Source organism: Apodemus sylvaticus, chromosome 11, assembly GCF_947179515.1.
Source record: "Apodemus sylvaticus chromosome 11, mApoSyl1.1, whole genome shotgun sequence".
NCBI lineage: Eukaryota > Metazoa > Chordata > Mammalia > Rodentia > Muridae > Apodemus > Apodemus sylvaticus.
The window spans coordinates 76,842,139-76,859,074 of NC_067482.1; the positions used below are offsets into that span (position 1 = coordinate 76,842,139).

The window sequence follows — 16,936 nt, forward strand, 5'->3', positions numbered from 1 at the left end:
GCGTGTCTGTGTTGATTTACTATTTATGGAGACATCAATCCTGTTGGATCAGGGCCTACCCTGCTCTAGTATGACCTCATCTGAGTTTGTAATACCCTCTAGGATGCTGTTTGCAGGCTAGGACTTCATCATACATATGAATGGCTCCCACTCATCCTAGGACAGCATACATAACTCTGCTCAAGCCAAGCAGGAATGTAAGGTGTCTGATGGTCACAGCACGCTCACCACCTGCTGCTGTTCACAGCTGGTCTGCAAATTGGGTGTGACCTTGGTAGAAGTTTTTAGAGCTTGTTATTGGAAAGGTGTCCTGCCCTACCTGTCTTATTGCTGTGATGAAACACCATTACAGCAGCTTGGAGTTGGGGTAGGTTTATTTCCATACAACAGTTCACCATCAAAAGGTGTGAGAGCAGAAACTCAAGCAAGCAGGAACCTGGAGGCAGGAGCTGATGCAGAGGCCATAGTGCTGCTTACTGGCTTGCTCCCTCTGACTTGCTCAGCCTGCATTCTTATAGAACCCAGGACTGCCAGCCTAGGGATGGCACCGCCCGCAAAGAGCCAGGCCTTCCCACATTCATCACTAATTAAGAAAATGCCCTACAAGCTAGCCTACAGCACAACCATAAGGAAGTGATTGCCTTAAGTGAGGTTTCCTTCTTTCAGATGACTTTAGCTTGTGTCAAGTTGACAAAACTATCCAGCACATTGCCTGACCTCTTGACTCATGAAGAAGGCAGAGCCAGAACATGCTGTGGTCATTTCAGCTCTCTAGAACTTTATTCTTGGGGACTGAGATGTCCAGGATGGTGGGACTGGCCAGGTCCAGGGCTTGAGTGTGGTCAGCAAGACCTTCATGTCTAACTTGTGGTCAGGCCAGATTGCCTGCTATTTTCATCTCAGCGTCAGATCTTCAGCAGTATGTTTCTATGTAGCTGGCCGGGCACCCACTGTGCCCTAGCTATTTCACCACCTCTCTCCTCTTTACGCCTCTTGCTGCCACCACCATCTGCAGGCCCAAGGGTGCCAGCTGCTGCCAGCTGCATCTTCATTGTCTTCTTGGAAATGAATTTCCATTTGTTTGTTTATTTATTGAGACTGTGTCTTACTATGTAGCATAGACTAGCCTCAAACTTACCTTTCTCCTAAACTGGGATTATGGAAATGTACCATGATGAATGCTTCATTGATTCTGGCCGGAAAGGAGATGCTTGGTATCTCCTAATCTCTCATCTGTGCTTGTATGATACTCTAAGGTTTTTTGTTTGGTTGGTTTTAGGTTTTTGAGATGGGATTTCTCTGTGTGGCCTTGGCTGTCCTGTCACTTGCTTTTTAGACCAAGTTGGTCTGTTTGCAGAGCTCCGCCTGCCTGTGTCTCCAAATGCTGGCATTAAAGGTGTGCACCATCATGCCTGACAGCACTCTAGTTTTAAAATATTTATAGTTATTTATTACTCTGTGGCGTGGAGGCGGGGGCTTGGCTTCGTACCACAGTACATTTGTGGAAGGCAGATGACAGTTTGCAGGGTCCCATTCTACCACCTCTCAGGGCCTCAGGCTTAGCAGTGGTGCCCTTCCGTGCTGAGCCACCGGAAAGGGGTTTTACTTAATAGTATTTCCAGTATGTTCGTATCCTGCCTCCCTGCCTGTTGTCCTCAGTGCCTTTGCCTCTCTTCCTTGCCCTTCTTGTTTGTCTTGTTTTACTTCCACTTAATGCAATTTTGATAAATACATGACATCAGCCCCTTGTGGTTTGAGCTGCACTGTGATACCTCGCTTGTATCCTCAGCCAGCCACCATTACCTACCTCTCCGGCAAGTTTTCTTCTTCTAAGCTGCATTATGTCTTCATGTCCCTGCCCCAGCCCTTGGCATCTACCCACACCATCTTCGGTGTCTTTGGACTCGCCAGCCTTAGAGCCCTCACATAATGAAGTCTTGTAAGATCCTTTTTGTATCTGCTTCCTTTCACGTAGCATGTTTCAAGGTTCATTGGCACCGGAGTCTGTCCAAGTCTCTTCTGTTTTTGAAGGCTGGACAATATTTCACTGCCTTGTGTTAATACTCATCCTCCCTTGATGTTCTTTCAGATTTGTTTCTACCTCTGGCCGTGTGAATAATGATGCTCAAAACATTTCTGTCCAAACATGCCTGAGTCTCTACTTCCAGTTCTTTTGAGGGAGCTGGGTACAGTGGTCTGTGGCTCTAATCCTATCACTTAGGAAACCAAAGTGAGAGGATCATGAGGTTAACCTGGGTAACATAGTGAGACCTGGCCTGAAACAATAAAACTAGGCAGGTGTGGTGGCCATGATTGTACTCCCAGCACTTGGAAGGTAGAGGTAGAAGGATCAAGAGTTCAAGCCCTCCTTCACTACAATACCTAGTTTGAGGCCAGTCTAGTCTACATGAGGCCCTGTCTCAAAAAAGATCATTTGAGCCAGGTGTGGTCCTGCCTTTAATCTCAGCATTTAGAAAGCAGATGCAGGTTTATCTTTGTGAGTTCAAGCCCAGCTTGGTCTCAATTGGTGAGGCTATCAACCACAGCTAGGGAATTTTGAAAAGAAGTCCCTTCCTCTTCCTCAATAATCAGCTCAGAGTCAACAAGGCCCACATTCTCAGACTGAAGTCAGGAGCTTTACCCACAGAGTAAAGGGCTCTGCATTTATCAGAGCATAGGAACCCATTGGGATCTACAGAATGGAGCCATCCAGATGTGGGGGCCTGGAGCTCATCCTAAGGATCCTAGCAGGATCCCAGCTTCTGTGGTTCAGCATTCCCAAGCCCTGACTCCAGCTTCCCAGGCTTTCTCTGTGTACCAATAAACATTTGCTGCATTAGCGCATGCTAACAGGAGACACATCTGTGAGTGTCCCATCCAGTAATGAAGGAAGCCACTGGGCTCAAGGCCTCCTTCCAGGACCACCCCTCTTCCTGCATAGTCCTCCACTGTTGAGTGTTACTGGTGTCTCGCCTTTCCCAAATGCTTCTGTACCCAGGGTTGTATCCATGAGCACAGCCCTGTGTTTTCCCACTGCTCATACAAGTCACGCCTAAAGTGGGCTGTGGTGGGCCCGTCCACCCCTGCCTTGGTAGCCACGGCAGTGGGTGATTGGTTTGCAGTGGACTCCGAATCCTATCATGGAGGTTTGAACTTCTTCCCAGTTTTCTTCTGGAATGCTGTCACAAAGATCAGTCGTGTCAGCAGACAGAGACAGAGGGTTCAGGGCTATGTTGAAAATGGCTCATTGAGCTATAGGATTGGGAGTATATACAGTTTTATTTTAATGGCACTTTTCCCGGGTGTTTTCAGTAGTTTACACTCCAACAAGAAGTCCAAATACCATTCTCTACTCCTGTTGGGCAGGCTTTCCTCTAAAGTACACCAAATAGCCAAGTACCCACAAGCATTTGGCATAGAAAACAGATCAACAAATAAATCGGTTCCCACCAAAAGGAAAAGAGAGGCAGTAGAGGTCACGAGTTGCTATTGATCAAGGGGTTCTTTTACTCTGCCTGTGGAGAATCTGTGCTGGACAGGAAAAGCTCTCCTAGTGCTGACAGTCTTGAGCCCTTGAGTGCCAGAGGCTAATAGCTTATAAGCAGGGCTTATTGTTCTGGGCATATAGATGCTACAGGCTTGTGACCCTAAACACTCTGATTGGAGGCTTATTGCAGTGGGCTCAAACCATCAGAAGCCCCACCTCTTGGCAGCAGTGTGAAGAGGTAGCCAGCTGGTGGTAGAATTACTGAATGCTTGGGTGCTGGTATGCTCAGCGCCACATTGAGTAATATTACAGCCTCGGGTGACAGATTCTTGGCACTTAGGTTTGGCAGCTCTCTGAAACTTCCAGCAACCAAGGCCTGTAAATTTGCTTCTCTAGTTCTTAGCAACCTTTCTGCTTTTCATGTGTTTATTTAATGCATGTAAGTATCTTGCCTACATGTCTGTTTGCACACTATATGCATACCTGGTGCCTGTAGAAGCCACAAAAAGGGGAGTCAGATCCCTTGGAATTAGAGTTACAGACAGTTGTGAGGGACCATGTGGGTTCTGGGAAGGGAACTCCAGTCCTCTGGAAGAGTAGCCATTGCTCCTAGCTGATGAACCATCTTCTCGCTCTTTCTTTGGCCTCAGATCATGGCCTTTCCTATACTTTTCCTGTCGCTTGTTGTCCCGACTCTGTGGCCAGTCTGCCGGAAGGTTAGCAGCTTTTGCTCCACTTAGTGCTTAGAGTCCTGGCTTTTCAGAGATTTGACTAGGAATCCCCTGTGTACTGTCAGAATGAATTTCTAAAGAACAAATCTAATAAAACTAGCCTCTGGGGGTGGGGGAGAAGGGAGAGGTCTTAGGAGGAGGAGAATATTTGCATATCTTGTTGATGCTATAACAAAGTACCACAGAGAGTGGCCTCAGTTGTCAAAAATGTACCTTATTATAGTCTTGAGGCCAGAAGTCTAAAATCTGGCAGGGCTGTTCTCCCCCCAAAAGCAGCAGAGAGAGTCCCTTCCTGCCTCCTTCAACTGCAGGGAGCTCCAGGGAACCCTGGACTTTTGGCTGCATCACTCTAGTTCCAGACTCTGGAATATGTGGCCTCCTCTTCATCTTGAGTTCCTGTGCTTCCACTTTTGTGCCTTGCAAGGAAGGACATTTGTGTTTGGATTTAGGACCTTCTGAATAATCCAGGATAATCTCAATACCAGACCCTTCACTTGATTACATTCGAAAAGATCTTCTTTTCAATAATGTTCCCCTCACAGACTCAGGGGTTCAGGTGTGTACACATTTCAGGGTCTGTGTTCTGTTCCCACAGATGGCGTGAGAGGTGAAAGGTCTTCACAGCAGTTGGGGGGATTATGCTCAATGAGGGTGCAAGGTGGAGATGTTCAAGCTGTCGTAATGCCACATCAGCCCCCCTGGAAGGGTGAGGGCAGCAAAGTAGCCATCAAAGGCTAGAGCAAGGCAGGAGTCCCGGAGCAAGGTCTGTCAGGTCCCTTGGTTTTTAAAAGTGTACACACCCATGCATTTATGTGAAATGACACATCCAGGCAACTCAGCTCCTTGGAGGAGAACTTGCAGACAGATTTGCCCTGTCCCACTGCCCTCAGGCCTCGTAGGCCCTCTGCTACTTGGTTTTTGTCAATTTGACACAAACCTTGATGTTTGGGAAGAGGAAATCTTAGTTGAGAACAACACACCCATAAACTTGGCCTGTAGGCAAGTATGTGGGGCATTTTATTAATTAGTAATTGATGTGGAAGGGCCAAGAATACTGCGAGTGTTGCCAGCCCTGGACAGGTAGGCTTGGATTGTATAAGAAAGGAGGCTGGGCTGGCTACAGAAAATGAGCAGTGTTTCTCTGTGGCCTCTGATTCAGATCTTGGCTCTAGGTTCCTGCCTTGAGTTCCTGTCCTGACTTCCTCTGTGATGGAGAGACTTGAGAGTTGTAATCTGAAATAAACTCTTTCTGCTTTTAGTCATGCTTTTTATCATAGCAGTGGAAGCCCTAAGTGAGACAAGTCCCTCGTGGCCCTTGCTTACCTACCCTGCCTCTCCTCTCTGCATCAGCTCCTTGTCCGGTTCCTGCTCCTTAGACAACACCAGGTTGGAGGTGGCCACTGCAGCCATGCCTGTCACCCCCATGGCCACCAGAGAGAAGATCCGGTCCAGGTTCCATGGCAGCCATGACCTGATCCACCGCCTGTTTGTCTGCATCTCAGGTGTGTGATCTAGACCTAAGATGTAGAGGGCAAGCAGTGTGTGCCTCGGAGAGAAAGAACAGTGGGGCTGTCCAAGCTTTCTCTGGCTAAAGTGGAGCGCAGTGCGGTCTGAAGAGCAAGTCTAGGGTGGGGCTAGAAATGTCCTACAGGGAGGAAAGGGTTTCCTCTAGGGGTGGCTGGAGAGTGATGGGCAGGTGAACCTAACAGCCAGGCCCTCGATACCACCCGGGAGTGAGGTTTACACTGGGATCCATGGCTATGCAGAGTCTGCTTTGTGACCCTACAGCCAAAAGTTAAGGCCAGTGTAGTATGGGGTACCAGGATAATGTGGATGTATCTGGATTTCCTTGCTTCTATGATGTCAACCGGTGCTGCCACAGGCACAGTGTTATGGGGGGGGGGGCGGTCCTCTGTGAGTATCTCTTGGCAACTACCACAGTTTAGTTATGGCTGTGATCCCTGGATAAGTTATATATCAGGGAGCAGCAACGGTGGAGTTAGGTAGGAAGCTTTCATTCTTTCCTATCTCTTGATCCCCGAGTTTATACTTATGTCAAGGGAATCCGTTCCCCAGGGCTTGGCACTTGCTGGGCCATGAGCACCGGGTGCATCCTGTACAGCACGTGGCAGTGTGGTCTCTCAGTGTGGTTGGCTCACCCCAGTCTCCTGTCTTCCTGCCACTTTTCTCTCAGGTGTAGCTGACCAGCTGCAGACGAACTATGCAAGCGACCTGAGAAGTATTCTCAAAACACTGTTTGAAGTCATGGCCACCAAGCCAGAAACAGATGACAAAGAGAAGCTAAAGAAGGGTGAGTAGACTTGCAGGACAGGCTCTGGGCTCATGCCACGTGCAGAAAACCACACCAAGGCAGCCACACACCCCAGGATCTGCCGAACTGAACGTGCCAGGTTGTTGACTTGGGGAGATGAGTATAGTCTGGGGAGGTGGCTCTCCATGCCACCTTCTTTGCAGGTGGGTGCCTGGCTCTGGTTCTCCATGGGCCATCCAACAAGTGAAAAAGAGGAGAATGGCCCAGCTCTCTAGGAGAGGGTGGCAACGGCTGCTCTCAGCTGCCTCATATTTACATACGTTCAGCTAATTGAAGGCACACGTTTGCTCTCATATTTACACATGGGTGCACATGTACAGGCTTCCATGTACATGCATACTTTATACACAAACAGGGAAATAGATATTTGGCAAGGAAGGGAATTTGCCCTCTGTCCCTATAGGGTCCCTGGTAGGAAATAGCCCCTAGACACTGTCTCTGACCCCTGGTGTTAGTCTGAGGTTCTTGTTTAGGGAGAGCTATATCTTCACATAAGAGCTTCTATCTGGGTATATGGAATAGCCCAGCTGGGCCTGGAAGTCTGGCTTAACAGGGAATGTCCTTGTTGGTGAGGAGTGACTACCGCATCATCCGCCTGGCCAGACTCTCACTGGCAGCCCAGGCAGGGCTGCCTCTGGAAATTATGAGTCAAATTGGAGATGAGCACAGGCACCTTGGCCATATTCTGGTCAGAGCTCTCAGATGCCAGGGCTTTAAAATCCTCGCTTTGGGAACCATAGCTAGGAACTCTTACCAGTCAGGGTAGATTGCTCTATGAGGAGGAACTAACTACCACTACCACATGCCCCCAGGGTCCACCACACTAGACAAAGAATGAAGTCTTTGGTAGGGAGAACTTTGCCAACACTGACATCCTACCTACTGAGGTGACTTGTTCTGTGTGCTGAGCGGTGATTGGGGGCTTGTAGGGAGCTGGAAAATCAGGGGCACCCACGTGCTCACTAAGGGCAATCAGTTGCATCTACTGCATTGCCCACCAACCCCCAGCAGTTCCCCTTTCTCGTTCAGTAACTCAGACCCTGCGGAGTGCGGCCCTGGAGGACTGTGCATTATGCCAGGAGACTGTGTCATCATCAGAACTGGCAGCCAAAACCCGAGATGGGGACTTTGAAGGTATGTGCAAAGCTCTGGTGTAAAGCTGGCATGCTGTCTGCTGAGCAGAAGGAGCTTCTCTTTGCGTGTCCATCTGCACATCCAGGCCATCTGGAGGTACAGCTTCCCACGGCGAAGGCCACCCACTCTACCTCCTCCTTAGTCCTAGGTATATACAGCTCCTTTACTGCTGTGAAACCTCGAGCCTGGTGATTAGCAGCTCAGCCTAGTAGGTACAAGCTACAGAAGGGGGAGGAGGACTGACTGTGGTTACACGTGACTGGTCTGGCTAATATCCAATACACTAGCACTCGCCTGCATTGAAAGAGTCTCCCATAGCAGCCTCGGACACTCTGGAATGTTAATGGGGGTTTTGAGGGATATAGAAGCCTTCCTTGTGAGAAGGGGGCTTCAGAGAGATCACATGGAGACTTCCCAGAGTAGTCTGGAAGCTAGGCCCCTTGGCTAGCAAAGGAAAGGAATCCTGACCTTTTTGGGAATACTACAGCACATTTATGGGAGAAGGCCCAAGGATGGCACAAAGTGTGCTAGTGAAGTGTTGAAGTGGTGCCTGGGATCGTGGAGGCCCAGATTAGTGTCTCACTAGATGGCTAGACAGAGTGACCAGAGATGGCAAGGTCTTGGGGGATTATAATTGAGTCTGCTGTACCTCCTGAGTTCAGTTGACCTGGTCTCAGGCCTGCAACTGAGGTATGACTCTGTCCACCGACATTGTCACTAGTCACTGGCTGTGACTGACAAGCCTAGAGTGAGATCAGAGGAGTAGGTCTGATGGGACGTGTCTGTCCAGCAGCCAGACCTCAATCCTTCCCTACCCCCAGCTCAGACTGTTTTACATGTCTGCTGTTGTGCTGCTCTTGTTGTGACAGACCCTCCTGAGTGGGTACCAGATGAGGCCTGTGGCTTCTGCACCTCCTGTAAGGCTCCCTTCACCGTCATCCGCAGGAAGCACCACTGTCGTAGCTGTGGTAAGGTAGGTGGGGCGCCACTGGCCCTCTGTATCTTTGGGGTTGTGTGGGGACTGTCCCCGGGTATAGCAACAGGGTTTAGAAGTTAGAGCTGATGTCCTGGGAACTCAGTCATATTTTTGTGGTCCTTGTGTTAGACCCTGGGTCTAGGTTCTGAGCTCTACTCTGATTCCATGTCTTAGGCTATTCCTAGGTAGTACCCAGGTACAATCTTGGCCTCTCCAAGGTGAGAACAGGAAGGGGCAGGGGTTTGAGAAGGAGTCTTCAGTAGCTATGGTGAAGGACCTAGTTACTTTCAAGAAGCATGACCTACTGGGCAAGCCCTACCCAGAGTTTCCTGAAAACCCCAGTCCCATAGACTGTAAGGTCTGGGCCCGGCAGATGCCTGCCCATGATTTCCCTGCCTGTTTTGGGTGGGAGAGCTGTGTGAGGGGCTGACAAAGCCCTGTTTGCTCACTGCCCTCTGTCCCTCCTTGGCTTCCAGATCTTCTGTTCCCGATGCTCATCACATTCGGCACCACTTCCGCGCTACGGACAGGTGAAGCCTGTCCGGGTGTGCACACACTGCTACATGTTCCACGTTACACCCTTCTACAGTGACAAGACAGGCATGTGATGCTGTGCCTGGCATGCACCAGCTGAGCAGGCTGCCTAGAGTCCTATCCAGGGTCTCCAGGAAGGAGGTGCTGTGCCTGCCGTGTGCCCTGTCCAGGCTGTGCTGCGGGAGGGCCTCATTGCATCCCACCATGCCACAGCAGCTGCAGGCCTGCCCAGGTTCCAGAATGTTCGGAGTCTCTGTCTGTGGGCTGGCCTTTCCACTGTGGAGACACCAGTCCTGGCATGGGCCAATGAGAGGTCAGCTTTATTCAGAGGAGGGACCCAGGGATGCCCAGTGGCTGCTTCCAGGTCACATTACCTGGTCAGGCAGGGTTGGACTTTCTTCTCTTGCCCATCCATGGCACTTTGCTCCAGCTGTGCGTACAAGGCAGGAGAGGGCCAAGTCTGTGTTCTCTTCTGTAGCCAAGAATGTGGAAGTAGAATCCAGGGGGGCCTGCTAGGACCCCCTGCTGTTTACCACACACCTCATTCCAGAGGACTTACACCTGCCTCAGACCCTCCTCAAAAATACTCATCTCGTTTCTTTTTGAAGAGGGAATGTAGGGAGCAGACATAGTGGTCTCCAGGGGAAGCGGGCGTGCTCTTGGCATCTCCATTGTTGCCACTTGCCGGCGGAGCAGGGGCTGACCACCCACGGATACCATAGGCGGAGCTCTCAGGTTTAGGACTGGACCTGGCAGGCAGCTTGGCTAACTAACCTTCCCTTCTTCCTCTGCACCCACTGGGACTCTAACCCACTTCCTCAGACCTCAGTGCGGCCTGGACAGGCTGAGACGCACAGACACCTCCTCAGGCTTCAATCTCAGGCTTCACGTTGCAATGATGATTACAGTTTTATTTTTAGAGAGATGACACACCTACTGCTTCTTTTATAGGATGAAATCCAATTGCTGCTCAGCAGCGGAATACACACGCACAAAAATGGCTTCTGTGCGGGGGTGGGGGAGAGCATATAACAGAGGGAATATTATGTATTGAGATTATTTTTATTTTCTAAATGCTGTAATTCGAAACCATTTCCATAAATCTATTTAAGGATTGCACACGCTCTGGCGTCTTCTGTGCACACTGAGTCCTTGACTTTGTTGTGTAGGTGATGGTGCTGGTGCTGATGTGGCTTTTCTTCTGGAAGACTGGGACATTTGTGACTTAGGGACAGTTGAACAGCAGAACTTGTCCTCCTGTCAACACTCAGGAGGGGTTGGCTATTCCCTGGCCCTGTAAGCCTGTCCTCCGTCTTGGGATGATGTCTGGCTCCCTAGCTGCTCTTTGGTGCCTGATGACCATCCTGCAGCTAAGATGCCCTGTGCCAGGGGAAGTGGCACAGCAGGTGCCTCTGGCCACTCCACACTGGTGACAATGGGTAGGGAAGAGAGACTGTAAGAGACAGCAATGACTATACTTTTTTTTTTGGTTGATGTTTTAAAGCGAGGTCCCCTCTGAGTGGAACACGCCTAGGGAGGATTAGAAAGAAGAGTCCAGCTAGGTTAGTGGCCCTCACTTCCCAACACTAGATGCCATCATTCTGCCAACTGGGGCAGAATGCAGAAAAATTACTTTCCCCTAATTCATCTCCATTCCGTGTCTGTGTCACTGTCTCGACAGCTGTACCACAGGAGCTTTTGAAGAAGGCTTTCTGATGCTACTGACCAGGAAGCTGGGCCCTGTAGGAGCCCACATGGGATATACCATGGAGTTCACCTCTCTCTGTCTTCACAGGCATTTATTTTCCAGATCGGAAATAGGGTGTTCTTTTCTTCTACCATGTCAGAGGAAGAAAGGAGTGAAAGTCAGAACTGTGTGTGTGTGTGTGTGTGTGTGTGTGCTTTCCCCATATGATCTGCTCATAAGTGGCCTTCTGGGGCAGCCTGGTCTACCTTTGTGGGTTGGATAAGAGGCACTGCTTCCTGCACTGCTCTGTTGTAAGGCCTGGGGCCATAGGTGTCTTTCAATTAAGGTGATCAACTGTCCCATTCAACCATGATGAGGGAATTTTGGGCCTTCCATGATAAATTTAGGATATCTTGTCATACTACTCTTCTGTGGAGCTATCCCACAGAATCCAGGAGCAGAGCCAGGATTAAGACACTTCAAGAAGGCCCTAGATGTCAAGCAGTGGTGGTAGTGTATGCCTTTAATCCAGAGGTAAGAGGATCACTGTGAAATTGAGGCCAACCTGGTCTACAGAGCAAGTTCCAGAATAGTTAGGGCTACACATTGGAACCCTGTCTTGAAAACAACAACAACAACAACAACAACAACAACAACAACAACAACACACACACGCACACGCACACAAAAGAAGGCTCTAGAAGCCTCATCTATGGTTGGGGTTTGTATCTAGGCCATCTTGGGGAGCAGAAACACAGAGCATGCTCAGAGATCTAGGTGTGGAATCAGCTCCTTTGAACTAGACTCAGAACCTCCTTCAGGCTATCCTTCCTGAGCCTTAGTTTCCTTGCTATCACCATTGTTGTTGTTCCAGATTTTTATATGCCCTCAATAATTAATCCCCATGGCAGTCCTTCAGGAGAACAGGATCCCCTGGCCTGGATAGGGAAACTCAAGCTCATGAAGGTCAGACAGCAGCTAAGCTTGAGCTGCATGCTTCAAGGAGAATCCACCAAGAGGTAGATGCAGAAGTGGCCAGTGAGGTGAAAAACTGGAGAACTGGTCCAAGCTAGTTGTGCTTGTATCCATCCTTGGAATTTGGGGGTTGGGCCAGCTTATGACAACCTCACCATACTTGACAGCTGGCAGCAGGGTTCTCACTGGTCTCTGACTACTCTCATGGCTCTGGGAAGGGACCCTCAGCAATCTCCAAAACTCCTACCCCAGATTCTGGTGGCATTCAGGAGGCCACAGGTACTGAGAGACCAAACTGCCTACAGCTCTGCCCAGGAGAAGCTGGCAAGCTGAGGCTGGGTCTAGAGCAGAGGTGGCTCTGCCTGATCTTGGGAGAAAGCATGGGCAGCGGGAAGGGGAAGTCACTTGTAGGTTCACGTCTGGTATGTTAGCTACTTTCCATTGCTGTGATAAAACACCATGACTGAGTCAGCTCACAGAAGACAGTTTATTGGGCATAAGGGTTCCAGAGGAATGAATCCATCATGGCGTGGAAGCATGGCGGAAACGGCAAGCACGGTGTCGGAACAGAACCCCAGAGCGTGCATCCTGTATCACAGTATGAAGACCCAGAGAGAGAACTGGACATCAATCAAGACTATAAACTTCCAAAGTCCACCTCAGTAACCTACAAGGCCACACCCCCTAGACCCTCCCAAACAATGCCACCATCCAGGAACCAAGTGTTCAAACATCTGAGACTACAGGGGACAGTCTCATTTAAATTACTGTAGAGTCCCACTTTGTCACCTCCATAGGGATCTACTCAGTGCCCACAGAAATGCCTCTAAGGGTTCCACCTGTGCATGTGAGATTTTAGAGGTCGCTTTGATGCATTTTCCCCCGTTTGCGGCTCATTTGTATAGCTAACTTGTCTTCCATCCCTATCTGCCTACCCCAGGAAGCCCTGGCTGGAAGGCAGCATGGTATCTCCACTGTATTCTCAGTTGAGTGGAGAAAAAGTAGCCAGACATATAGTGACGCCGGGGCATATGGCAGAACATGGGGTTCTGAAGGACTTTTGGGGTCCTGTGGTAAAGATAGCTCTTGTGGCCAAGTGAAGCATGGATTTGAAACCTGATTCTTCTCTCCCTTCTCTGTCCTTGACTCAACCAGAATTCTAGCTGCAGCCCCTAGTTACCACCAGGGGGCACTTCATGCCTCTTCAGGAAAGCTTTGTGTGTGTGTGTGTGTGTGTGTGTGTGTGTGTGTGTGTGTTGTGGGGTAGAGTGATCCCATGCAGGATTCATCCCACTGTAACTGGCACCCTAATGGTCAGACAGAATCCCAGCACAGACCAGTAGCCGTGTCGTAGTTTTCAAGATCCTGCAGATGGGTGCAGGGCCCAGAGGGGCCTATAGTTGGCACAGTAGTGGAAAACAGCAAGGAAGACATGTCCTCGAAGCTCTGGGACCCCAAGAGGAAGAGTCCAGGCTAGAACTGGGAACTTTTCACAGGTAGGGTTCGGGTGGAGCAGACATCATCCTTCATCATGAGGTTCTATAGACCCTCTGTGGGCCAGGTGCTGTTAGGATGTGCAGAGAAAGCTAGAGGAGGTAATAAGGACCCTAAGTCCCTACTCGTGCTATCTCTGGCTCCAAAGCCCGTGCTTCCTCCCAGTCGCACAGGAAGCCTTGTTTTATAGCAGTGCTGACTCCCATCCACAGCACACACAGAGCAGAACACAGTCCCTCTGGTTCATGTCTGACCTCCAAGAAGGAGGACCCCACAGTCATATGTGTTCAGGGGCAGAGGCAGCCATGTTGGGCCCTCCCTATTGTGGAGACCTCCAGGCAGCAAGCAAGTGAATCCACTCACATTCTTCATTCATGGACTTTAAATATTTTTTCCTCTGTGAAAGCCTTGGAAAGACTTGGACTTTTGGGGCTACAAAATTTATTTAAATAGATACATTGTTAATCTATGCATGGCCTATTAGTATAGTAGGGAGAAACTTGCAATAAAAAAGTACTCCACAAATCATGCACAGATACAACGAACTGTTTTATTTCAAAATTAAAAACAATATTGACACTATATTAGTGTCTATAGACAGTTAATTACATCTTGATGCATTTTGACTTTTCTGTCTTCCTTTTGTATTCTGAACACAGTGTTTTCTTGCATGTCAAACTTTCTGGAAGGCCTCCAAGTGCTTGGAGACCAGGCCTGGTACTTGTGACTGGCCAGCCTGGCAGCCTCAGCAGCTCCACCCCAGATTCTGACCGGTTGTGGCTGGGTAAGCCTGCCCCTATGGGCTCCATTTCCCCATGGGCGTGGCCATGGCTTTGCAGTGCCTCACAGGAGTGCTGTACTTATTCCTCCCATTTCCCAGGGTGCCTGCTGCTGCCTTGGGATTTTCATGTGTCCTCCAATGTGCCACTAAGCCCCTCCATAAACTAGAGGTTGTCATTCTTATTTTGTAGTTAGGGAAACTGAGGCTTAGAGAGCCAGACTGTCATTGCCATACTAGAATCCAGAATGGCTCTCAGGAAGGGACTCAAACAGAATCTCCATATAGTCTTCCCTGCTGTAGGTACACAACTGGCCCGTGTGTGTGTGTGTGTGTTTGTGTGTGTGTGTGTGTGTGTGCGCGTGTGTGCAGGTAGCAGAGGCTTCTGGAGGACTGAGCTTATCATGGCTTTCCATGCTGGGCCTGCCATCCTACAGATCCAGACCTCTCCTGTAGGAGCCACCTACTGAAGGTCTGAGGAGAGGCAGGTGCTGGCTGCAGGATTCTGACAAGTGGGCCAGGACATAAGCAAAAAAGGATGTTAGGGCTGAGGCCTGATGGCTGTGGGTGTCTACTACAATGACTGAAGTGGTCAAAGGTGAGAGGTGAGGAAGCAGAGTCAGGGTTAGGTGATCAGAGGGAGAGGTGGACATTTCTACTGTGGCTGTGTGGGACACTCCCTGGTCCTAAGAAGCCTGGGGAATGTTGCCATGCCTGGACAGGGAACTATAATGGTGCTGCCTACCGTAAAACTGGTGATCCTGGTCCCAGAGAAAGGAGGCCTTGACTGGGTACGTGGGAAGAGACCCAAGAGCAGCCTTCTAACCGTTCCTCAGCGCTGTGTTTCTGTGGCAGGGGGAGCAGGAACAAAGCAGCTCTTTTTCACACTGGACCAAAAGCTCTTTGGTCAGTCCTGCAAACGTCCCAGAAATGGGTACCAGCCTCACTCCTAGTCAGAGAAATGGAGGTAGGGAGGCCAGCTAGGGAAAAGCCAGGCAGAGCGAAGACTTGTTATCCCTGGTCATCTACCCAACCCCAGGGAAGGCCCTACGTCCTTTCTCCTGGGTCATTACCTGAGTTTACCATTTGTGAGGGAAGACGGCACTGAGGACTTGGGGTAATGCAGTGCCAAGAGTAGGGGTGTCTTTTGTCTTTCTTTTTACTCACTACTTTGGACTCTGCAGTTTCCAACTGGGAAAATCTGGGCTCTACCTATATAAGACATTAGCCTTCTCTGGATGGGCCTGGCATGTCACAGTGGCCTGTAATGAGGAAGATGGTCTTGGTTGGCCAGCCTGATGCCTCCTTCTCCCAAACCCTGGGAACTTTGGGACACAGATGCACACAGGCACTGCTGGAGTCCGTTCTCCAACTGCAGGCCATGGGTGAAGAGACCCCTCTGGTCTACAGGGGACAAACTTGCTCTTTGTACTTGCAAGCCACTTCCTGTTCTGAGCAGTGGTTTCCAGATCTCCCCCGGGAAGCCAGCCCATCTGCAGCCTCCTTGAGCAGCAGGCTTGCTGTCCTGCCCCTGGGACTCCGCTAGAGTCCTTCACTTATCAGGTCACTGCCCACTCCTTCCCAGCTTTCGAGCGTTCTTGGAGAGGGAGAGCACTTCTGGCACTGAAACGCGCTTTGTCTTGGACGCAGCTGGTGGAAGCTAGTGTCCCCAGTGGAGATTAAAATTTTTCCCAGGCTAGGAGGCTATGGTCACCCTTGTGCTCCACTTCAGCACACTGGAACATCCCGTCCCAATAGCAGGAGGCAGCAGCCTGGGGAGGTCAGGCTTGCCTTAGCTCTTGGAGGCAATTTACCAGCCTGTGAAAGCAAGGGTGCACCCTTCAAAATGCTGGCCCTATGCTAAGCTCAGGGGCCCAAAGCTCAGCATTGAGCATGGCCCTCAGTGCTCCAGAAAGCTGGATACCCTTCTCCTTTACAACTCTGGGCAGCCCCACAGACTAGTTCGTTCTATTTGCCCTGGCCCTGGAGTGATCATGGGATTAGTGAGAGGGGCACTGCAAACAAAACCAAGGAGTTCGGCAGTGTCTATACAGGACTGTTTATGGCAGTATGAGGTTCCTCTTTCGTTTTTGTTTTTTCAGGGCTCCATCAGAGCACCTGTTATTCTTAATCCGGCCCCACAGGTCAGACATCTGTGGCTCACACCCAGGCTGGGAGGGAGGTGGCTCTGGTTTCCACACTCCCAGATAGTTAACAGCCCTGAGTGTGGGAGCACTAATCTCCATTTTTCTATTTCAAGGGGACACTGCAAGTTTCCTTATCTGCATATTGGACATATGGAGAGCCACAAGGAAGTGTGCATAATGCATCCACATTGGTCCTAAAGTTCAATGTTAATAATTTTTGTTCTTTGCTACAGTAGCCTCCTTGAATTTTAAGGGCTGCTATCTAGTCACCTTATTTCCCACGGAACTCTCCAGCCTGCTGTTTTGTCCTCAACCTAATAACAGAGAGAGGATCAAGGGGTGGGAGGGGTTGGATATAAAGGATGGTGTTAGGGTATCTTGAGCACTCTGTCCCTCATGCATCTATAGGCCAGCATGAGGGACCCGGGTCATTATGGCTTAGGGTGGCCAAGACAGCCAGGAGCTTGCTGAAGAACTCACCCTCTTGTCACCATAGCCTGGCTCTTGGAATAGCCCTACCCTCAGACCAAGCACCGCAGAGCAGAGTACACTCCAGGATCCCTCTCGCTCACTAGTGTCAGTAGATCGTGGTGCTTCTTCCTTAAGCCTGGTGTCCTTCCTTTTCACTCCTGATGGCTGATCCTGCCTACTTTGGGTCTGA

The 16,936-nt window shown here is 49.9% G+C and overlaps 1 protein-coding gene across 1 annotated transcript in view; it reads left to right on the plus strand.

The window, feature by feature from the left end:
- Zfyve28 (zinc finger FYVE-type containing 28) overlaps positions 1-10,243 on the plus strand; it is a 90,082-nt gene extending 79,839 nt beyond the window's left edge. The window contains exons 10-14 of the mRNA XM_052199328.1: positions 5,569-5,720; positions 6,413-6,529; positions 7,580-7,684; positions 8,554-8,657; positions 9,137-10,243. Of these exons, the coding sequence (XP_052055288.1) occupies positions 5,569-5,720; positions 6,413-6,529; positions 7,580-7,684; positions 8,554-8,657; positions 9,137-9,268 (610 nt within the window). The 3' untranslated portion in view covers positions 9,269-10,243. The remainder of the gene's footprint in view (positions 1-5,568; positions 5,721-6,412; positions 6,530-7,579; positions 7,685-8,553; positions 8,658-9,136) is intronic.
- The last annotated feature ends 6,693 nt before the right edge of the window (positions 10,244-16,936 follow it).